General features: G+C 35.4%; 1 protein-coding gene and 1 long non-coding RNA gene across 2 annotated transcripts; one reads left to right on the forward strand and one right to left on the reverse strand.

The window, feature by feature from the left end:
• Positions 1-266: 266 nt before the first annotated feature.
• On the reverse strand, positions 267-24,963 carry LOC146734630 (uncharacterized). Its single transcript, XR_014931555.1, has 3 exons — positions 24,851-24,963; positions 980-1,068; positions 267-448 (listed from the first exon to the last, which is right to left on the reverse strand). It is a non-coding gene; the product is annotated as an uncharacterized LOC146734630 (long non-coding RNA).
• LOC146734631 (putative methyltransferase-like protein 24) lies at positions 2,625-8,940 on the forward strand. The gene is made up of 6 exons (XM_085507721.1): positions 2,625-2,807; positions 5,389-5,405; positions 6,578-6,813; positions 6,937-7,008; positions 7,653-7,800; positions 8,607-8,940. Exons 1-6 carry the CDS (start codon positions 2,696-2,698, stop codon positions 8,919-8,921), a joined length of 900 nt encoding a protein of 299 aa, XP_085363847.1. The 5' UTR covers positions 2,625-2,695; the 3' UTR covers positions 8,922-8,940.
• Positions 24,964-25,532: the final 569 nt, after the last annotated feature.

The following is a 25,532-nucleotide window of genomic DNA, read 5'->3' on the forward strand; positions in this document are numbered from 1 at the left end:
TGTTCTATTTCTATAGAAGAACCTTCCCAAATAAAAGAAATTCTAAAATTAAAAAATATAAGAGGTAGTCACTAAACCATGTACTTGAGCAAGAGAATAGACATGTTGGTGAACTAGCCTTGCACTGTGAGTGTTTTATTGTTTACACTATGTAAAATACCATTTTTTTCACAAATAACAAAATTAAAAAAAAGAACAGCAGACCACACTTCTTTATATTTTTGAGTGGGCCAGCCATGTTTCCACATACAAAAATACACATAATATTTTTATTTCATTTATTTTATTTAAGAAAAAAAATTTTAGAAGCATAACAATACACCGAGACTAGATTTGGTGTCACACTTTGCTCCCAATCCATACTGGAATAATGCCAGCAATAATTAATAAAGCTTGTTCAGAACACCATTTATTCCCGACATCATATTCAATGGTTAGTTCTCAGGATCTACAACAGTAAATAAATAAACAGAAATCATTTTGATGCGTGGTTTTTAGACGACACTGCAATATCGCACAGATATTCAACACCGCCATATCAAATTTGGATTTGGACCATAACATTTCAAGCTGCAGGATGTCTAAACAATGATTCAACAAACAATAAACACATCTTCCACCCACCACGCAAATTTTAGCCACACTTGAACAACCAAGAAAGCAACAAATAATAGGCTGCATCTTGAAAACAATGAGATACCGCATTACAACCAGTCATTACAAACATGGAATCCTTCACCCCTCCCATTACACCCTACAGCATTAATGGTTCCTATATCTTTTGCATCTATGTACAAGCTTAGCCAATAGATGCATCAGACTCATCAAACTTTTGACCAACCACTCATTCTAACTATAGTTGAGTGAGGGCGCTATTTACTAATGAGAGGAATTTTTTAAACAAATTAAACAGATATAATATTACAAGCAGCGAGTATCTAGTTATGCTTTAATTAGAGAAGGTACACAATTCACTCACCTGAAACTTGTTCCTATATATTTTGTAGCCAAGGCACAGTGAATAGTTGTGCGATATATGATTTCTTAAGTAGTGATTGAGATTTAGTTCTGAAATTACAATAAAATATTAAAATTAATTCATTACATCTGTTATATTTTTATAGAAGAACCTTCCCAAATAAAAGAAATTCTATAATTTAAAACTATAAGAGGTAGTCACTAAACCATGTACTTTCACACTCAAGCAAGAGAATAGACATGTTGGTGAACTAGCCTTGCACTGTGAATGTTTTATTGTTTACACTCTGTAAAATACCAGTTTTTTTCACAAATAAAATAATTAAAAAAAAAGAACTGCAGACCACACTTCTTCATATTTTTGAGTGGGCCAGCCATGTTTCCACATTCAAAAATACACATAATATTTCTATTTAATCTTCCACCCACCACACGAATTTTAGCCACAACCAACCAAGAAAGCAACAAATATCAGACTGCATCTTGAAAACAACGAGATACCACATTACAACCAGTCATTACAAACATGAAATCCTCCACCCCTCCTAGTACACCCTACAGCATTAATGGTTTCTATACTCATTTGCATCTATGTACAACAAGCTTAGCCAATAGATGCACCTGACTCATCGAACTTTTGACCAACCACTCATTCTAAATATTGTTGAGTGAGGGCGCTATTTACTAATGAGAGGAATCTTTTAAACGAATTAAACAGATATATATATATATATAAACAGTAATTTAACGTGGAAACCCTCTTCAAACGTCAATAGTTGATTTCATACTGTATACAACTGTGCTCCTGGTCGGCATATCATTACTGATCTCAATGTAATTTTACATGACAACAATTTGAGTTGAAAGCATGATATACTACTATTGTGTGTTATTCTTGTTTCTAAACATGGACAACCGTGGTGAACGGTGTATTTTCGGACGGCTTACATAATAAAAAAAACACGCCCTTGACCAAAAGAACGACTTACTCGGGTAATTTGAATGTCGATATAATATATTGCTAAATCGTCTAAATATTCAGTCCAAGAGTTGTTTCATTATCAGAGAGAGATTTCAGACGTACTGTGTTGTTCTTATTTAAACTGTTTAAATGGGTATAAATTCCAAATAACCTTTGATTAAATAAATTCAAAAAAATCAACTGACACTTTAGATATAGTAGTGTGGTGGTATAGCAGTATAAAAATGGGTAAGTAAAAGTAAACATTGGGAACATTATTCATCAAGTATATGTTGAAATAGTTATGCATGTTTATACTTGTACCAATTTGTTTCGTATATAAATAACAAATAATGATTTACGCAGGCCAAAAAAAATCGCATAAATGTACTTTTTTTAAAAAGCTACAGTGGCATAAAATACATCTATATACTGATACAAGCATTCTTGATTAATGTGTTGGTTCCAGAAAGCAAAATATATAATTAATACTAGATTAGAATACTCTACTGCAACGCACTAGTTTTGCATATGTGAACATATGTGCGTCAGTTCATGTAGTATCAAACATTTCACTGACAATAGTCGATTTTTAAAATATATGATAATATTATTCAGTATAGTAATTAAACTAAAATATGTACATATGTCACTAGTCAGAAAAAATAAGTTCATTCGTGTTTGTCGATACCAGTATTTTGTCATTCCAATCCTTTACACTTGAAGTGCAAGTAATAACTACAGCAAAGACTTGAAATGATAGTTACCAATATTCTTCGTTTTTGCTCCATCAAACCAGTATGCTTAGTTCTGGTGACAATAACGATTTTGGTTGTTCTTTTATACGGGAATTCTTTTATCGAAAATGGTAAATATTATATAATGTTAACTGTTTTTCTTTTAATTTTTTTGATTTAATAATTTATATTATGTAATTTTATTTCATTCAATTATTGACCAATATTGCATTATTGAAGCATGTGCAAATGTGGTTGATATGTCATGTGTTATATACCGCTTGTATGCATATTTAAACATCAGTGCTACAGTTCTCTGTTCAGAATGGCTGCCTATATTGCGACGATGAGATCCTGTCTAGTATGCGTTTTCTGCACACATAACCCAAGGGCAGTATCAAGCCACTTAGCTTTTTGTACGGCAACTCTTCGATATACGCTTACACCGTTTTTATATTAACATGTTGTATTAAGATTGTATGCATGATTATTTTTTATTCATTAAGATTTGAAGTGAAAACTTATTGAAGTGATATAACGGCGCTGATTACAATTGCATGATGTTTCGAAATGATTAAAAAACAAAAACAATGTACCTCAGGATTTTGCAAAGTATTTGTTACCCTGGCTATGATTGGCTAAGCGTTTAAATGTAATTGGTATAGCCGTTGGTAATAATTGTATGTAAAATGTGTGGGCTAGAGCAACAGTACTATTAATTGATGTAATTTGACGTCAAACTTGACTTGAGTGATTCTGTGGATAATTTTTGTATTCTAACAGCCGATATGCATTTATAGTATTTATAGTAGCATTTCTACTGAACCAAGGCAGATGAAACAGTGTCAACCTGAAATTGTTGAATTTGTGATTGACATATCGATAGTGATACTATTATTGGCAATGAAATCTCATCGACGTACTATCTGTCATATACGATGGAGTTAACTGATTAATTCTCCCATACAATGGTCCAAATGTTCTTTCGTTTGTGTATGCTTTATTGTGATTTATTGTTTGCATTATATTTATACAATACACACTTATGGCAAAATACAGAAATATATTTTGGTGAGTTAACTTTTGTAAAATAATTTGATACAAGATAATGCATTTGAATGCGACATTTTGTATTTTGTTATTCACTTACACCACTCATGGCAGACTCAACTAGATTATATTTTCGAAAAGTCTGACATTGCTAAATGCAAACTTTCCACTTACTTACTTAGATTCATGTCAAAACACAACTGTGCATCACAGAAATGATTTTTGCATTTTATTTGATTAAACAGAATTAGTTCAAAAAACCGACCAAAAAACAAATCGAATTGTTCGCAATTATTAAATGTAGTCGCCATAATCCGTCAAAACGTACAAATGAATGATATTGTAAATAAGTGCATGTGCATTTTATACATTCGGATTTAACAGGTATAATGTTTATATTAATAACGATTGTTTATCTTACGGTGGATTATGTATGACATTTTTATCAAATTCCAGCTATTTGTGCCAGTGTTTTTCACGCACTCAGCGAATTCATTGCATTGCTGACGTGAGATTTTGGAGAATTAGAAATAACAAATTTTTCAAATTTGATTTTAAAACAAAAAACAACGAACTTTGGGAAATTGAAGCTTTCGTTATATAGAAAGAAGTGTTAGATCGACTTTTATAAAACTATCAGAAAACCAAACTGACCATCATTCCGATAATTAGTATTATGGGAATTCACAAATCACGAGCAGACTTGTAAAATTACTCGTATGAAGCTAGCTAATTAGACAAATTAAAATGTCGCAAATCACGGGTTCTAGTACATTGAAGGTTTCCTAAAAAAAACATATGTATTTAATCACAAAGGTTTATCCATTATAATTCTGTATTCAAATAAATTATCATTGAACAGTCCACCAAACACATCATGGGATTATTTCATCTCATAATTACACATCCTATATATATCAATTACTTACCTGGATAGTCAACATTAGCGAGTACCGAAATGGCTTAAGTTTATTTATTAACTGATTACAAAACTGAACTGTTTTTCTAACCTACCCTGTTTGTGTTTGTTTTATTTTGCTACAATTCTATTCCTGACAGGATATCGACCGATTTTCAGAGCTGCTTAACCTCTTTCTTTTTCTATAGTCTAATTATCGTATGGTTAGAAGAATCCATCTTATCAGCATTTAGTCTGCCCTGCTTGTGATCAATCTACCCTATTTAACTTTCAATCCACTTTGACCACGATATGTGTACTGGCGTATTCCTGAATATGTATCTACCATTTTTATGCATATATTTTCTTTTTATATCCTCCATGCTAAAATAATGAAAGTACCCAAGAGAAAACTACGGTACACTCAATATCAACTGCATTTTACAGTTTTAAATCCCCACATTGCATATTTATAATTTAATGTTGTAAAATTCGTCAGTCATATCAGCTGCTACTGATATGTCAATGGCATGTTTAATAATTCAGTCAAAAAAACCTGACATATTTGTCCACCATTATCAATTCAATAGTCGTATAGGGCATTCATCTAAGACTATTGACATATGACAATATCAATATACATGGGAGTACTACATTTACACACTTACATAGGACAATAGGTACAGTACAGCTGTCCTCAATATGTAATAATCATGATATCATAATTACTCTCGTCCTTTTATTTCATGAATGGAATGTAATAGGTACAATAAGTTCAATGGTAAGTAGCACAAATTGATATGTTTATATAGGTATTGAATAAACCTGATGTAGTTTAATATCATATTCTTTTTCCGTTAGCCCCCTTTTGCATTGTAATGTCACGTGTTACATATTCGATTTCGGCTACTTCATTCATATGTATTTATCTTGGTTACGTTTTCTTTATATATTGATTCTTTTAACTTTGTTTTAATTTGTTGTTTCACAACATCATTCTGCTACAATCGTCAAACGTTCATCACTTAATGAACGTCAGTGATTGAGTGACGTGCAAACTAATTTTACTTATGTCCTCGTATAATAGTTTTTTTGAACCGATAAACCATTTAGTCATATCTGACAACATTGTTGTAACTATGGCAAAAATAAGTTATTTTAGATTATTTGTGCATCGTTTATATTTCGAGTATCCTATTGAACGTGGTCTTCGCAATATTTGTAAAATCTTATATTTCGAAAGATATTCAATATCTTTGGAATTCTGTGTAGTCAATCTCTTCAAGAGCGTTAGACAAACAGTTGGCTTCATTAGGTCGTTGGCATCAGTATAGCTGAAATCAATGATGCTGTGTTGTGTTTTAACTCGAACACGTGTTGGTTGTATGTCTGAAGAGTGAAATGCATAGTCGCGCGCTTTTTGAAACTCATTTGAATACGAGACACTTTATACAAATTAGACAGTATGTGATACGTTTCTCGCTGACCAATATATGTTCGTTGTATAGCATATATGGCCAACAATGTGTGTATCATTTTTAACTCATGATAGAATGATAGAATGGAACCTCTAATGAGGCTGTGTTATTCGAACAAAATACCATTTATTCCTGGTTTTATTTTAACATTTGCCGACAATCTAAGCTAACATAACTACGAATTATGGTACTTTGTAATAGAATACTTCACAATAAGGCAAACTGGAGTATATGTTCATGAAATAACATCCAAAAATATCATATAGTCCCAAGACATGAACAGTTTTATATACACAAATGGAAATTCATGCTATTTATATTTATATGGTAAAAATATATGTTCATCTAATACCTTTCCCTGATCTTTCACTGAATGTATTCAAACTGCAACAAAGGTTATAAATAGTGACAATCATATATGAATAGTATTTCACTCTATTATTGCAGATATAACAACATATTGTTTTCAATGTAGGCCCGTGAGCAGCAGAAACCTGTCGAGAAATCCTTACCAATTAACAGAACTTTTGAATACATTGATAAGTTGAACAAACACCATGTATGGGGATTATTTTATCGTTATATCACTGAGCCTCAATACAAATGTAAACAAGAATTACGCATGGGGAATGAATTGCCAAAAGATGGCGGTTGGACTATATGTTTAGATGTCCATGTCAAGCCGGACAATTGTTATGTTTATTCGTTTGGGTAAGTAAACTAAATAATATTTTGTATTTAAAATTGTATATGGAAAGGCAATATTAATCTTCGTAATGACGTGTTTCTTCAATTAAAATAGTACATGCCTTTAACTCCAGTTTTTATTTCCAGGATTGCACAAAAATGGGGTTTTGATGATGATATGGCTGAATATGGGTGCAACGTCTACTCCTTTGATCCCACGTAATAAATATGCTTTACTTTATCATATAAATAGTAGTATCATACCTTATCCAAGCTTTGCACTTGATTTATATTTCAATGTCGATGTTTCTCAATAAAATAAAAATAGCATGCACTCAAAGCAGTAGGTATTTCATTTATAAATTATTTATGAAATTTGTCATGTCACTCATAAATAGCATTGAGTATTTGACGGTTAGATACACAAAATTTCAACATATAGAATATGCATGTTACATGTTAAGTCAGTCGGATAGGGCATAAGTATTTTGAATTGTGTATACATTTTATGTTGTGCGCCATTTATTCTGTATCAATTGAAAAAAAAATATTTTGTGAAATACGTTTTTTATTATAATTTAGCTATTCCTTGTTATTGAAGTTGTAACATTTCGTAAAACTAATTGTATATAAATGGAGTTTAAGAATGTCAAGTTAGTATAACCATACTACTCCACACCATATACTATCGTACTGCAACATATCATACAATACTATACCACAGCATATTATATGATGATCTAGAACAAACGTGATTAAAAATAATTATTAATAAAAAAACATATTTGAAATCGTACTTTGCAACTGTACGCGAAGCTGTTTTATTGCAGAGACAATTTCTTTCGTTGTTAACCATTATATAGCATTGGTTTGGATGATCATAAACACTCGGATAATGTATGGTTTTACAACATGGGGTTATGGGATGAGGATAGTGACAACATGACTGAACGGTCGGCTTCTGGATGGAAATGTAAAACAGTAAACTCTATAAGATCAATGCTCAAGCACGTGAGTATTACCAACTCAGTTCAACTGAGTAATTTGCCATGTATCTTCAGTTATGTAGTTTTATCAGCCTTTAGAGGCAGCATGGAATAAGCTGGTGAATAACTGTATTCACGTGTTTTAAAAATACATAACTATGTTACGTTATGTTATATTAATTAAATAAATTATACAAAGATGTCATATCATTATAACAAAACTACTGGTCCACTGTCAATTCGAATATTTCATGCAAAAATCTCACTACATGCAATCCAGAGCTTTCTTTTGAAAGAGGGCATCATTATACTGCTCGTAGTCTGTTTATGATGTAAATTAATCTTCTCTTTGTATTTGCGCAATAATGATTGCTTCAGGCTTCTGCTTTTCATATTAAGTATACCTCTAGTACTCTGTAATGTTCTATTACTGTTATAAGCTTGTAGTGCTGCCTCTTACTTGTTAAAGAACGCATGATCTGATTAAACCTAATCGCGTTTATTGCCGTCTATACGAGGTTGAATCTTAAAAAGAAGCCTAAGATTATGTCTATGTAGGACACGTTTAGTATAATGTACAATGCTCCTGGAACATTGGGAGCCGGAAGCCTGGAACCATTGTTTCGCTAATCATAAAATGATTCCAACTGCCATACCTTTTACTAATAACTAATATAATTAAGCTATTTTCATATTTGAAAATCAAAATGCCGAAATTGTTAATTGGAATATGAACAAATGTAGAAATTTGTCCTTCACTTATTTTTATAATTCCATTTTATGAATTATGTAAATTCATTCATTCAAACTAATTGTAAACTTTTTTTTCAGAACGTCATTGACGTGTTAAAGATAGATATTGAAGGATGTGAACGAAGGGTCTTTCCAGAAATACTTAAAAGTGGAGTACTTCGTTATGTCAAACAAATTTCATTTGAGCTTCATATTCCAGGAGAACCTATCAACCATCCAGAAGGCACAGCACAGCAATACTTTAAACTGTACAACCTTCTTTTTGAAAATCAAGGTTTCAAGTTATTTTTCTGTTGGTTAAGTCCGTGGAAAAGACTCACAGATTGGGGCAATGTTGCTGGGAACCATACAAACAACCTTGAATTAGGCTGGATCAATACACATTACCTATAAATTGAGTTGAAAAATAAAACTCCATGACTAGCAAAAAAAGACATGTATGAATATAGTGATATGCAATATAGCACTCGAACAATGTGCCTCGTCGTGGTAAAAATAGTGAATCCCATCAAGTAACTGTAATTCATATAATAGCATTACATGAAGTTGTATGTTACAGTTTCATACATAAATTAGTTAATATAATTATATTCATTATTATAAAAAATATTCTGTAGAAAATTGAGGACATAAACATAAAATAATGATACAAGTTGTCGTCTGTTTTTATTTAATCAACTAATATGTAATGGGGCATCTTTGCGTTTCTGTATCATTGTGTATATAAAACAGTTATTTTTATAAACAGTGAAATGTAATTCACTTGTTTGTAATCTTCAAGAATGAGTGTAATTTTACTGCTTTGCCATACAAAATTTACAAATAAGCAAAAAAGATTTAAGGGTAGCGAGACTATTATTTGTGTTGAAAATTATGATTTTCACATTTATTTATTAATTGATGAAATGCACTATGAACTTTCATATGGTCAAGTCAACATAGAATGTCATGTAAGTTGGTTAAAATGTTGATTTTTTGAAGGGAAGTAAGGCAACGTCAGTAGTGTTTTCCAAAATCAACAACACAGGTTTAATGTGTGTGCCTATACGTTTCAAAGATTAACTCAAGACAAAGCAATTTTAGGATGTGTTATTAGTAGCTTTCTGACACACATTGAGTGTTTCCAAACACTTGAGTGGTTTGTCTCCGGCCCCGTTTGTTTCACAGATTAGTCGTTTGCATATGAATGTATCAGACACAAGATCAGACAGCCACTGAAAAAAAATCATTGATTTTGGTGTTACACAATCGGATGCCCCTACACATGTTAAAACAGACCTTGAAGGGAAAACAAATCGATTGTGTCGATAAACAAGCTTGAAAATCTTTGCTGTGACTTCATGGACGTTTTCTAGGAGTTTATTTTTTTTTAAATACAAGGTCTTTAAAAAAATAAAGTAAACTTATTATTAACACCAAATTTTCACAGCTTTAAGGTGACAATGAGAGATACTTGAATGTGTCCAGACAATCTATTTCGTGGATTATTTACCAATGTGTGGTGGTTTGAGTTGGGGGCAATGCGACTAAAACGAAAATTAAAATTCAGCACACTACGTTTTAAAACGCATTGATTGAATAATTTACAGAAAAGTATTTTTTCACCTTTGATTGAGTAACGCATTGTATAATGCAGATATGGACATGAAAAACACAATTTTGAAAAGCTTGAAGTCTGGCAATTCTAACAATAAATGCTTTGCTGGATCTGTTTGTAGTCATTTAGTCACAATTAGAAGATGAAAACAAGTATGCAAATAATAGTATCGCTACCTTAAAGTTGATTGCTAGGAATGTGTGCTTTTGGATGATTGACTGATGTTTGTGAGGAAGACATACCATAATGGTTAATGTAACCGTGTTTTTAGGACTTGAGTAAATTGTTCACTTTCACTGATTCACATTTGTGTGATGTTTATAATTCAACAAATCTACAAAGAATCTCATAACAATAATGTTTCTATTTTTGTATACATGCATAATCGCATTGTGCACAAAACTATTTTATGTAGCAAACACTTGCACAGTTTAGGACTCATCATACAGGCATGTTCTTTTTTTCTGTACAGTCATCCGCACACCACCGAACAATACTGAAAACCATTCATCACAGCTCTAAAATACTATGAAATAATTACAATTACATCAAGTCAGTTTGTATATTTCAAATAGACTAAACTGGGAGTGGTAACATTTATTGAACATTCCAATGTCAACTGTCTATATATTTTGTAATATTTCTATGGGTAAATCTGCCTGGATATTCCCATGACCTTGACCCTGACATGAACAAATACGTTGTTTATATGTTATGTTTGTACATGCCACTACTTATGATATATGAATCTGTCAAAAATATAGAAAAAATGTTTAAGGAAGAGCTTGACAAAGTTGATTGGAATGTTATTTTATGTATAGATAATCCTGTTATTTATTAAGATTATTACTGAAGTGTATGATAAATAGTGTCCTGTGAGAAACATTAGGATTAAAACTAAACAAATTAATAAGCCATGAATGACCAGTAGTTTAAAAACTGCATGTAATAAGAAAATATGTTGTACAAGAATTTCCTTAAGTATAGAACTGAAGCTGCAAAGCTTAAATGTAAAAAGTATAAAAAATAAATTAATTACAGTGTTGAGAAACGCAGAGAAGCTTTACTATAGTCAAACATTAGCTAACAATGTTAATGATATGAAGGGTACATGGACAGTTTTGAATAATATTTTAAAGAAAAAAAGTATTCAGGTTTACCAAACAAGTTTGAATGTGGAGGTGTTGTTACTGATAATAATTCTAATATTGCTTCGGGATTTAATAGATATTTTGTAAATGTTGATTTGGCTAGTAAAATTCCTTCTATAGATGTAGAATTTAGGAAGTATATGAGTATGCCTGTATCAAACACTAAGTATATACACGGTGTAACACCTGAAGAGATTATAAGGGAGAGTGGTGCCCATTTTTAAAGCTAGTGAAAAAACATCCTTTTCAAAATATAGACCAGTATCACTACTGCCTCACCTTTTTCAAAATATTGGAAACACTTTTTTTTATAATAGGCTATTACATTTTATTGAACATAATTATGAATTGTTTAATATTGTAGCAGCACACACCTAATACCATCATGAAATGATGGACTCCAACTGTCCTGAGTCTGTCCAATTTTTTAGGCATGATTCAGTGTCACCACCTAGGTTTCCACATGAGCCAATCAGAATGTGATCTTGCTAGCAGTGTCAAGTATAATCCAGTCAATTTACGGTTTTACCCATCACAAATTGCAATAGAAAAAATTTCTTCACAATAAATTCCGGGGAGATGCCTAGATTGACATACTAAAAGTCTAGGAAAATCTAGGCTTCCGAAATAGACCTAATTTGCATATATTCAAAATGGCCGTTTAGTGCATTTTTATAACATGGAAAATATAACTATTAAGACTATTTAATTCTAGACGGAATGCACCAGCCTCCTAGCCCAGCAGACACAGCAGAATGCGATGTTGGCTGTTTTCACAGGGCGCTACCGCCTCCGTCATGCAAACTGGACCTCCCCCACTCTCTTTTTTTGAGGATGGAAGGAGCAGTCTCGGTGCTTCTGGATCCCACTGACCAGTTGGTAAAGGTGAGACCCGTGAGCCAGTTTGGCTTCTGCCAAGGGCAAGCGGTAGGGACCCCAAGCTGAGAAAACGTAATGACCAAGACGATACTTACCCACACATACCGATACACACAGTAAGTCGGCGTCTCCCTCAAGTTGGGCCAAGTAGTCAAGCGCGGAGTGCTCCCCTTCAGGATTTGCATGCTCCAGAGTGTGGAAATAGGTAGTGCTACTGCTACGCCAGTGCACATCACATCGGTACACATTAACTTGTACCTATATAGATGGCTGGTTGCTACACAATCCAACAAGGGGTGGTTAGTCAAACAGTAAGGCTAACACCATATTTTCTAGACCAGTTGTTCTTCCTAGTAAATCGAGCAAGTTGGTGTTCCTGGCCAGGAAGTTTGACATGGAGGTGGGCTTGGTACGGTTACCGCAGGCCCACTGCCTAAACGACCTAGCCAAACGCCTGATCAGCATTCCCTCTGTGTCCCTTTGAGAACTAATGCAGATCATCAGAATGATGTCAGCGATTCACAGGGTAGTTCCCCTAGACCGCGTTATGTAGCCGCCCAAAACAGCACACATTTGTTGCAAAACCAGGCTCTCTTATGGGAACTGGAGAGGCGAGTAACACTCTCGGACAATGCGAGGGATGCCTTAACCTGGTGGTAGACAATTGCCAATTTTAGGCAGGGGTCCCATTGGACCTACTCGCCACAACTATGACTCTAGAAACGGATGCACCCCTCACATGTTGGGGAGCGCACGACGAACAAGCCCAATGGAAAATATGGCCTCTGCAGTAGATTCAGGACTGTCATATCAGCACTTAGCACTTTCTACCTATAGTCTTGCTTCACATCCCCATCGTTGTCAATCCTAGTCGAGCAAATTCTCCTTAGGCTGCTGGAATACAATGTGGAGCTAGCCGCACACCTTCCAGGGGCAAGAAAAATCAAGTGGACGCCCTCTCATGGCAGCTCTGTCTCCAGAATGCGGAGTGGCGGATAACCTCAATGGGTAACCTCCAGACTGTTTTGGCGGTGGGACGGTCCAACGTTAGACCTATTAACCACACCCTGGAACGCCAATCTACCGACGTACACGACACTCCCGCCAACTCCAGGACCAGGGACAGGGACTATTTGTCGACCCCCATGGACCCACATGGACGTGTATGCCTTTCCGCCTTTCTCGCTATTCACTGTGTACTGGAGAACTTCGACAGGAGTGCATCTGCATTTTGACGTGGGTGGCGCCCAACGGGCCAAGCAAGGTCTGGTTTCCACTACTATTTGAAATGTTAGTTGAAACACTAAGGGTGTTTCTGGACTTCCAGACCTGCTGTCCCAACCGGACGGCGCACTGCCTTTGAGCCCAGTGGTGTACCACTTACTCGCATTGAGGCTCTCAGTTGACTCACTCAGGTTTTTTCTGAGTGGGCTGCCAACGTCCTGGCCAGGAAGAACAGGGATCCCACCAACACAGTCTATGCCTCGAAATGACTTGCGTACACTGATTGGTGTAGTGGAAGGGAGATCCATGCCATCCCTTTGTTGGCCAGACAGCTGACTTTTCGTCTATCGTTTGAACGAAATGGACTTGTTCTTTCAGCGATTGTTGACTATAGGTCAGTCTTGTCACCCACCATTGGGATTCTCTGGGGACGAGGGTAGCTGGTTGTTCTATCATTAGGAGACTGTTTACTGTTTAATCAGAGGCCTAGACCCCAGACGAGGCAACCAATCAATTGAACCTTATCGGTTGTGTTGGGCGCTCTAAGCAGACTGCCCTTTGAGCCTCTCCGATCAGCACCACTCAAACATTTGACGTGTAAAACAGTCTCCCTACTCACCCTGGCCTCAGGTAGACGTCGGGCTGAACTATGGACCCTGTCCTTCTCGGACAGGTGCATCGCCTTTTTGGATAATCGTGATAAAGACACAAATCGGGTTTCTCGTCTGAAGCAAATCCCAGGACGCGATCCACAACCGATCATCATTCCTGTAATGACTGACAAGGAGGCAGCACCTGAATTTCTTATGAGGAAAGTGAGATTCAACTGCTCCACAGACTATAGTTTATAGAGTTGAAAATTTACGTTTAAATGGTCTATTATGTATATAGTATAGCAGATTTGTAGATCCAACCAAGGTGTTTCATTCCTCTAGTTTTTCTTTTAGATGTGATGGCCCTACCCAGGAAACCATTTATTTATATCTTTTCTGTACTGTACGATTCTGTTTAAAATTGTATTCTAGGATCTTAAACTTATTACTTATGCCACATAGAAGAGAAACCGGAAGAGAAGTTACATTAATAATTATATTATCGCGGCCATATTGGATTTATGCAAATCCGCATCTACGCAATCAACACATTTGGCACTCTCACACCTTGTCCGACTCAAACAGTACCATAGTATCATGAAGTTTTGAAATACCTTATCTAGAATTAAAAATATGCTCAAATAGTTATATTTCCATGTTGTAAAAATGTGCAAAACGGCCATTTTGAATATATGCAAATTAGGTATATTTTGGAAGCCTTGATTTTCCTAGACTTTTAGTATGTCAATCTAGATACCTTTCTAAAAAAACACTGAAGAAATTATTTGTGACAGGTCGGTCCCCCTTTTTTGCTAGAATGATTGGACTAGTAGGCAACTCAGTAGATCATAAACATTTTTTGTTATTCAAATAACAGCACACCTGATAGATTCCAACTGTCCTTCCAGACCTGTCAATCACATTTATCACACGGCAATGTACACCGTTTCTTCTCATGATTTCATGCACACTTCTAATTGCAGGGTTTGAGGTAATATGACAAAAACATAAAATGAAGGAAGCTGACAATCATGAAATGTGATTTTTCTTTTATGATGTTGTTAAATTAAGCATGTTATATTATGTCATTTGTAATATTTTGAATCGCCCATTAAGACAGTTGCCAATTTAGTGAGTGTAAACAGGGAACATCATCAATAAGCAGTGCTTCATGGTGTGCCCTTTTCTTATAACCATATTTATTTATTTATTTATTTATTTATTATATTTTGTCCATAATGTATTAACTGCAGATGGATACAAAGAAATAACATTATTGTCATTGTCATATACACATAAACACATGAGGTTGCATTGCCTCAGCGTTCCAAAAATATGTTTTAATGAACAAAATATAACATATAAATCACTGTGTCGCATACGACTTATTTACCACTTCCGTGTCACTGAAAATGTTCTAGAACCGTACTGTGTCTGGGTGGAATATTCTATATTTTTTTAGAAACTGGTTGAATAGGTAATAGAACACTGTAGGAGGCAATGGAAGGTAATGGAACATTCTAGAAATTTGTAGTAAGTACAAGACTCATTATGTATGCTGATGTAATGGTCTATTCATAGACAGTGAGGGTATATATGGGGGAGCTGTTCGGCACTGAGATCAGATCGGAGATGTCGTTGAATTGTATTGGAGTTTAAGTATCTAGTTATTGGAGTAGTGGAGTTTTACCGCGTTATTGTTCTTGATGTTTGCAGAGTATAATAATACCAGTACCAGTAGAAACCTCATCTGTTGGCTCCGTGTTCGTATTTTATCATCGCCGCCAGGGAAGTCTTTCTGTTACTGTTGCCATTTTGGTATTTGAACCATCACACCTGTACTATACCAATTACGGTAATATTACGTTGCGTGTGACATCTGGGGGCTCGTCCGGGAACAGTGAAGACATGTAGAAGACAACATGGCCATGAAAGATATGTCGAAACAAGAGTTGATGGAATGGGCGGATGAACTGTGAATGACTGGAGAAGACAAAAGGAAATTTATTTTGGAGCAATGGAGTTCTCAGCGGGCTGACAGACAAGCGGCGAGGAAGAGAGAAAGGCAAAAATAGAAATAGAAGTAGAGGTGAGGAAAATGGAGATTGAAGAAAGAAAGGAAAAGTTACGGCTGGAAGTGGAAGCAGGCGAAAGAGAGAAATTGCGAATGGAAGCAGAACAACGAGAAACGGAAAGAGAATTTGAGTTGAGGAAATTAGAGCTGCAAGCAGCAATGCCGGGGCTCCAACAGGCTGATGTTGGCGGTCAACGAAATGTGGTCAGTGATGCACAGTCACCAAAGTTGCCTTCATTTGTTTATGGTAAGGACGAACTTGATAGTTATTTATTGCAATTTGAGAGGTTTGCAACGAATGCGAGGTGGCATAGAGATGGATGGGCCACAAAATTTAGTGCGCTGTTGACTGGTAGAGCACTGGAAGTATATTCCAGGATGTCCGACACTGATGCAGTTGACTATGATCGTGTGAAGGTGGCGCTGTTGACAAGATACGATTTCACAGAGGATGGGTACAGAAAGTGATTTTGTGAAATTAAACCTGAAAGTTCCGGGAGTCCTGACCAGTTAATTATGCAGCAACATATGATGGTGTTACCGACTTAATGGTGAAGGAGCAGTTTATTGGTGCCTATACAAAAAATCTTGCAGTTTATCTTAAAGAAAGAGCACCCAAAGATTTAGATGAGTTGGCAGTAATAGCAAAGCAGTACCTAGTGGCACATGGTCGACAGTTATCCAGAAAGGACCAGGTGAGGCGAAACGATAATAAGACTGCCATTAGAAATACTGATGTGGGACAGGGTGGTAGTATCTGGTGTTATGTATGTCAGGGTGTTGGTCATCGAGCAGCACAATGTCCATCCCGCATTACTGATGTCAACCATGACAAAGGTGGACAGTGCCTTCAGTGTGGTGCTATAGGACATGTGGCTACGTTCTGCCGTAGTGGACAACACAGGGGTCAAGAAAGAAAGAGTGTCAAACCCAGCACTACTACTGGTGCAGCTGCAGTGGTTAAAGAGGAGTCTAATATCAGTGCTAGCTGTGCTGTTCAAATTAACGGTGATGTGCCTAAAATGGTTGAGAAGGACCATTTGTTGTTAGCATCGGGGGAGCAGTTAAAGGTTGTGAATGGTGCATGTATGGAACGGAGTGGCGTTGTGGAGGACATGACTTTGCCTGTGGGTCAAGGGAAGGTTGGTGACACAGTTGTGACCATGTTGAGAGACACTGGGTGTAATGGCATTATAGTCAAGAAGAGCTTGGTACCAGGTGACCGGTATACAAAAAAGATGGGTCATATATTGATGGTTGATCGTACTGTAAGGAGGGAAATTGGAAAATGGTGGAAATTGATACGCCATATTTGAGAGGCATGGTTGAAGCATTATGTGTGCATGACCCAATAAATGAGTTAATTGCTGGGAATGTGCCCGGAACAAGACCACCAGATGACCCGGATCCAGTGTGAAATGTGAGTGGAGCAGTAACAACCAGAGCGCAAGTGAAGAAATCTGGTAAGGTGAAGCCGCTCAAAGTGTGTGATGTAAAGACTGGAGCACATGTAACAAAAGACAAATTAATCGAGATGCAGCAAGCAGACACATCGTTGAAGAAATATTATAATAAGAGAGAACCAGAAGTAAAAGGGCACCATACAGCCGAGTTCCAGGTATATGGAGGCTTGCTATATCGTGTGTTTCGGGATCGTTCAGTTCCACGAGGCAAGACGGTACGTCAAGTGGTTGTGCTGAAACTGTTGAGAACTCGTGTTATGGAGAATGCCCATGATTCAATATTTGGTGGACACATGGGGATAAAGAAGACAGAAAACCGGATTGTGACTAGCTTTTATTGGCCTGGGCTACATCAAGATGTTACCAGTTTTTGTAGGTCGTGTGATGTGTGCCAGAAGACTGTTTCAAAGGGATCAGTTGTGAAGGCCCCATTAGGTAAGATGCCTTTAATTGATATGCCATTCAAGCGTGTGGCTATAGATTTGGTTCGACCAATTACACCAGCCAGTGACGGGGGTCATCAATACATCTTAACTATGGTGGACTATGCTACACGGTTACCAGAGGCCGTTACACTTAAAAATATAGATATGCAGACTGTAGCCGAGGCGTTGTTTGACTTTTATAGCCGATTGGGGGTTCCAGAAGAAGTACTAAGTGACATGGGGACTCAGTTTGTGTCAGAATGCATGCAAGAAGTATCAAGATTGCTCAGCATTAAGAGACTGACTTCTACGCCCGATCACCCCATTTGTAATGGACTGGTGGAAAAGTTTAATGATACTTTGAAGAAGATGTTAAAGCGGTTGTGCCATGAACAACCAAGGCAATGGCATCGGTATATTAGTGCTTTAATCTTTGCGTATAGAGAGGTACCACAGGTGTCAACTGGTTTTTCCCCATTTGAGCTGTTATATGGTCGAACGGTTAGAGGCCCAATGAAGATCCTTAAAGAGTTATGAACCAAAGAGAGCGATACTCCTGAGATAGATAATAGTTACCAGTATGTGTTTGAGTTGAGAGATCGGTTAGAACAGACTTTAGAGATTTCTCGAGAGGAATTACAAAAGGCACAGAACCGGTACACGTGTTACTGTGATCTTAAAACGAAGAAGCGAGTGCTTAAGGAAGGAGATAAGGTGTTAATTTTGCTGCCAACTGACAACAACAAGCTATTGATGCAATGGAAGGGTCCTTATGTGGTGGAGCAGGTAATAGGTGAAAACGATTATCAAGTGTGGGTAGGTGACAAAGTGAAGATGTATCATGTAAATATGTTAAAGTTGTATGTTGAGCGGGAGACGTCACCTACCTGAATACCTGAACTTTTGAACAGTATAGTAGAATGTTATTCGTTTATGATTATATTTCATATTTTATTATATTCTACTGTATGTGATTGTCGAATTTATGTACTCAGAGCTTTATTAAGTTCGATTTGATATATTGTATTGTATTGTTGTTTTATTTGAAATTGTTATCATATTCGTATTATTGACGTCGTTGCTAGTCATGTAATATTATATGTTATAATATTCTTGAGAGGGGAGGCATGTCGCATACGACTTATTTACCGCTTCCGTGTCACTGAGAAAGTTCTAGAACCGTACTGTGTCTGGGTGGAATATTCTATATTTTTTTAGAAACTGGTTGAATAGGTAATAGAACACTGTAGGAGGCAATGGAAGGTAATGGGACATTCTAGAAATGTGTAGTAAATTCAAGACTCATTTAGTATGCTGATGTAATGGTCTATTTATAGACAGTGCGGGTATATATAGGGGAGCTGTTCAGTACTGAGATCAGATCGGAAATCTCGTTGAATTGTATTGGAGTTTAAGTATCTAGTTATTGGAGTAGTGGAGTTTTACTGCGTTATTGTACTTGATGTTTGCAGAGTATAATAATACCAGTACCAGTTGAAACCTCATCTGTTGGCTCCGTGTTCGTATTTTATCATCGCCGCCAGGGAAGTCTTTCTGTTACTGTTGCCATTTTGGTATTTGAACCATCACACCTGTACTATACCAATTACGGTAATATTACGTTGCATGTGACACACTGTATATTTACAAATGTGTTTTATATGTGTCAGCGTTTCCCCTGAAACTTCAAGGTTACTGCAGAATTTGACTTTTGCCCAGCTAATTAACAACTTTGCTGTGAAGATGTGGCTGGATTGTAATTATAGAAATTAATTATTTTTTCCACACAATATTTTATTTACGTATTATTTATCATAATAGTATAAACTGAAAGGTGGGATTTGACGATAAATGTACATGTACATGTGTTTTGATTCAATAAACGATTGACTCAATAGACTGTGTGACGTCATTGTTGACTGTTATGCAATTATTTACCAATTTATAGTGTCCAACCATTATTTCCTATCTTGGGATATGTTTGCGTATTTATAAAAAAAATAATCAATGTTTTCTCCCTTCTCAACGTCCCATTGCCGAATTTTCCATGGTTTGTGTAGTTCATGTTTTGGATTTTCCATGTATTTCTAATTGGGTTCCCACGTTTGTGTATGATGTTTTGCAGAGAAGAGTATCATACCAAGCATTATTCTCGTTGTACATATGGTTAAATATATTTTTAGTAAGATTGACTGTTGTGTATTCCTGTCTCTTGTTATATATTCATATAGTGCCCATCAATCAAATTACTACTCTGATAAACGAATTGTGCATGACACTACTTCTTTTATTGATCATTGTATGTCATTGGGCTTTGCGCACGATGCCACTCAATCCTCAATGAATTAAAGAATTATCCCGTCTCTGTTGATAACTCCCTTGACACCTTTTGAGTAAAGCACTATAATGCTTTAAACAAAACAACATCAATTGCTCGATACCAAAGATATACAGTGCTGCTGGGCGTAATGGTCAGTTCTTTCCTTTTAATCAGAAACAGATGCAATGAGAAAGAATACACCCAAAGTCCCAAATCACATATGTATAAATACGTATGAAGGATTAAGAAGAATCAAGCATCAGCAGCTAGCCTGCCAATCTTAACGTCACAAAGATACACATGGTTAAACCAGGAAATGTGTGTTGAACAGTATGAAGCTCATAATACAACAAAAGCAAATTGTAAAAAAGCAAATACTGGAAAGAAAGTGAAAGTTACATAGCCTAGAATAGACATAACAAAATATTCATTGTTTATGCATAGCAACCATTCACCTTGTTAGTGTGGACAGAAATTTATGTGGTGCCCGTATATATCATTTATAGCAGTCGGTGGACCACCGTCCCATAAATTTGATTTTCAAATCAGTAATACGTGGAGCGGCTGTAGCTGTGGCCTATCCACTACGGAAAGTATGTCCGCTGTAATCACCTGGGTTATGTCAAATGTCAATATTTAGACTTTGAATCAAGGGCGGTAGGCAAAAGTGCCTGGGTTAATAGAATACTAGAAATAATATATAATATTTTACTCCTTGAAAGTTATTAGCAGCATTCTAGAAACGGGTACATGTTTTGACTCAAACTCGTACATGTTTTGGCTTTGTGTCCTGCTCAGACTCTGAGTTTTAAAAAACGTACGTCGAGCGCTTTTTGAAAACGTTCGTATGTAGGATGTTTTCACCGCACTCTTCTTCAAAGCTGACCAATAGGTGTTCGTCATATAGAACACGTGAACTGCACTTTGTCATCCAGTGCTCGTACTATTGCTTGCGTGTACCATGCTCTGCTTCGCATTATTATGCATGTCTGCCTTATATAAAAGAAGGTAACGCCATTCTCGATCATTAAAAGCAGAACTCATTTATCTGGGTTCAATATCGATTGTTTGCTGTGAAATGCAGAAACTTAATAATCGCTCATGCTGCATAGCTGTCACTGGATGCGCAGCTTCCGTTCTGTGCATATTTAAAGTTAGTTAGATGACGGGCGAAATAAGTTTACCGGAAATAAAACTACGATATACCCTCACACTACAGGAGCTACTAATGCGTTGTTAACAACCAACTTCCCAGGTGACTCTGATTTTGAACAATATTTGTACAACCGGGTGCGATAACTAAAAAATAGGCTCGATTAAGCAAAACATTCAATATGTTCATGAGAAATTTGGTTTATTTCTGTATTCATAAAAAAATTTCAAAACCATCACATAAAAAATAAGTACTATTTTACACTAAAATAATGATGATGTGGTTATTTGGCACTCGACCGTCAACTACGAACACCCTAAATAATGTTCGTGAACGATAACTCTGGTACGCGGTGTGTCCGAAAATGGAACACCCCGTCTATATTATAGTCTCGCTAAATATTTCCTCTTCATGGCGGAAACCAAGGAAACGAGAAATGTGCATGGCTAGAAGGATACAATGCGTTTCAAATCGAATGTGGAATTAAATATTATAAGCGAATGGTAGTCAGTCAGAATTATGTACATATATAAGGTAGATTTAGGCATAGTTATTCAAAGTAAATGTATTTTATTGTCATTATTCAAATAAATCGTCAACATTTAAAAACAGTGAATAATATAAATAATAAACTGTGAACTATCATAGCCTAAAATTTCGTAATCTATCTTATAAAAATCAATAATATTATTTAATACATACTTAGGTAAATCTTTAATAGTATCTTTAAGTCTGTTGTGTCCTTTTTGGACATGGGGAGCTGGGTATATATTCTCATCTGTAACGCCAACTACTTTAAAAATATACTGAATATCTTCATACAGTTTATCAAGATGACCAATAAAATCAGCATTGAAGGAACATATATTGGAAACCATATATTGTGGATTTACATGCTGTGGAAATACTTTTCCTACATACTCATCCCCGAAACCAACAATAATAATAACTTCTGCCATCTCTCGAAATGTTATATTATGATTTAACCATTCCTTAAGATCTGAACCAGCTTGCTTAGCGAGGACGGAAAGGAATGCTTCGTAGAAACCTGAACCTGTGTTTCGCGTAGAATGTACTGCATAATAATAAAATGAAACAAGTCGTTCCAATGGATCACGAAAAAAGACAATTTTTGTGTAGTGCCCGAACTCTGACATATCACGCATTTTGATTCGGTAAAAAGTAATAGTTGACTCTGGATTGAGTTTGATACCTATGCCTCTCATAGTACCAGAACCTACTTTGGGTATTATGTCTATCATGAACTTATACTTGTCCGATATGACAAATCTGCTCGCGGCATCGCCGTTATATGTAATATTATACCTGTTGCACGCTTCCTTGGCTGTGTTTATTCGATTTTTGCTTGCTTGTTTTGCATTATAAATACTCTCTTTTGTTGATGTGATAGAAACATTTAATGATAATGATAAAGTTGTTCAGTTGTCTAAATTGGAATAGGTATGTATACACATATAAACCATGTACGGATAATGAATATATTAAATGTTGAACAAAATAAAATAACAATTTAAACACTATGGCATATACTTATACGTATACTCAAGATGAATGAAAGGATTGATGCCGTTAGAATGTGATCTTACATGTTTTACAGGTAATATATTAAACGAGCAGATGGTGTAATAAGCTTTTCATCAATAGTCAATTCAATGTGATTGCCATCATATAAGTGCATTTTCAAAAGACTACAGGAAGGCCACCAAAGATGTGATTTTGTTTGGTGACTATACATTCGAGCTTTAGGCAAATGAGTCAGGAAGCACTCAGTTCTATTTATTGATACTACAATACTACAATTAGTTATCGTGAATAAAATATTGAAATGATGCCAGAAATGTTGTTGCAACTAAATAAATTAACATTGTTGTAGAAGTATGTTGTATCCAAAAACAATGACAATTTTGAACTATATCTTTCAGGGTGTAATTTTAGTGTAACTTTGTAGCTAAAGAAAGTAATTATCTTTGAAACTATTTGTGCTTCAGAAATCGAAGTCATACATTTCGTTGTGGTGTCTTCAGAAAATCACTGAATAAATTTGCATATATGCGATAGTGCCCCGACATGTTATAAGTTTAATTACGTAACAGGACTCCATATAGCTATCAAATATATTGGTCAGCTCTTGGGCCCAATATCTTCAATAAAGCGCTAATTGAATGTCTATATCTGACTAGGTGCTGTAGATCTGCTATTTACACAATTTAATTAGGTCATAAGACCACACACAGTATTAAAATTGTTACGCATTTCCTATTCCTATTCCAGCAAATCAAATGTAAACAAATATAATTTAGTTGAAATAATTTCACTACATCAAAACAATTTTGTATGACAATTTTATTTCTTTTTGGGTTCTGATCTTTTTCCTTTCATTTATCATTTTTTCTGATGATCCACATTTGCATTATTAAAAGTAACTGTGGGTACATTTCATGCAAACGCGTGTGTTGCGTTAAATACAGTACTAGATGATGAAGATGGTAATAAACTTTTTGCTGGTCATTTAACCTCAGTATTTATGTGCATTTATAATTTACAAAAAAACTATCGTTGAAACAGCTGCATAGCGCACACTGATGAACTGATTTGGATAAACTATATGCATATTTTAGTGATACTGTCATGGTAATATAATGTAAATGTGTTATTATTTTGACATATGGGTTGTGTATTATTAAGATATCCATGTTGTCTGTGGAATTGTTTGGTGCTAGCAGGGCGCTGACAATTTTATTGAACCAATTTAGACATGAATTTGCTCGTTCATTTTTAGCTAGTCATGTGACATAATTAATTATGCATATACCTAATTGCCAGAGAACTACTCTTTAGACACATTTATCTACTTGGGTATTGAGCTAACGAATGAAAATATTTAGATTATCTATTTTGTAACTTCACTATCTATGTGAATATCTAATTCCCTGTTTTCTAATATTGATACACATTTAATAGTAACTAAATATTGTGCACGTGAAGGAGTGTTACACTACACTAATATCTGTTCATGTGACCACATTAATTATACACATATCAGGTGTGGTGTGGTATCAGGTCATTTGCCCATTGTCCTTTTTATACAAAATTAGTTACTCATCTCTTACTGTGTGCTGATGAACAACCCGAATAATTTTTATTAATGAGCTGTTATGGTACCTTGGTAGGCTAAAAATCCTTACAGATCCTTACCGAAACAGACTATTAAATAACGATAACGGCAGTATTTTTGATTATGTTAAGGCATAGCAATGATGATGCTAATGACGTCCTGTTTTGGTTCAAGTTCTAGTGAATATAATTGTTCCAATAGGCCCCTGACTTAAACTAGAGCATCAACATATCGTCATGAAATCCATACTTTAAATATTAGTGGGAAACATACTTTGTTTGTTTCAATTGATAATACTATAATTTACCTCCTCTATTTTTATTGATTCCTGTTTCCTTTTTCCGGTGTTTGGTGTGTAAACGTTTACATCCTTCCCTGTAATAACAAATCAAAACATGTATTGATTATTTTATGAAATTGGTTCAATTATGTGTGCAAACGATTTTTTTATCTCCAGTTTATGAAATCAAAATAAAATGTGATAAGATAATATTGATGATTCAAGTTGAATAATAGCCAATCGGAATGTCTTAATGATGGTTTAGGATTAATGAATTGCAAACGCAAGAAAAAATATGTCTACCAAAGCAGCCGTACTATTTATCTTACTATATTCCCCATCGCTATTTTTCATAGTATGCTTTTATTTTTTTGAATGCAAACAGTTTGTTTTATTTTTTCAAAAAATACCATGCAAAAGTTAAATCTGCGTCGAAATAAAGCCTGGTACACTCAAAACAGTTTTTCACAGTTACGAGTGTCCCCGGTTGAATTATATCACCAGTAGCAATCAAGAAAACAGGCACATAAGTGAACATATAAGTATGGAATGAGAACAGGAAATTCAATAGTGTGCCTCGCCAAAATCAGCAGAATTGATTTTTGAAAGACTGGGATACTGGAGAAGTACTGACAAAAATGAAACTTTGAAACAAGTAAATACCATACACATCGTAAAAAGTTGAAATCACAAACACAAATATTGGATA

Source organism: Saccoglossus kowalevskii, chromosome 14, assembly GCF_978046115.1.
Source record: "Saccoglossus kowalevskii chromosome 14, keSacKowa6.1, whole genome shotgun sequence".
NCBI classification, from domain to species: Eukaryota; Metazoa; Hemichordata; class Enteropneusta; family Harrimaniidae; genus Saccoglossus; species Saccoglossus kowalevskii.

Excerpts from the sequence above, each read along its gene's own strand:
- LOC146734631 (XM_085507721.1), top strand. The coding sequence starts at position 2,696 with ATGATAGTTACCAATATTCTTCGTTTTTGCTCCATCAAACCAGTATGC. Across the intron at positions 6,814-6,936 it reads TGTTATGTTTATTCGTTTGG|GATTGCACAAAAATGGGGTT; the intron begins GTAAGTAAACTA and ends TTTTATTTCCAG. Across the intron at positions 7,801-8,606 it reads TAAGATCAATGCTCAAGCAC|AACGTCATTGACGTGTTAAA; the intron begins GTGAGTATTACC and ends CTTTTTTTTCAG.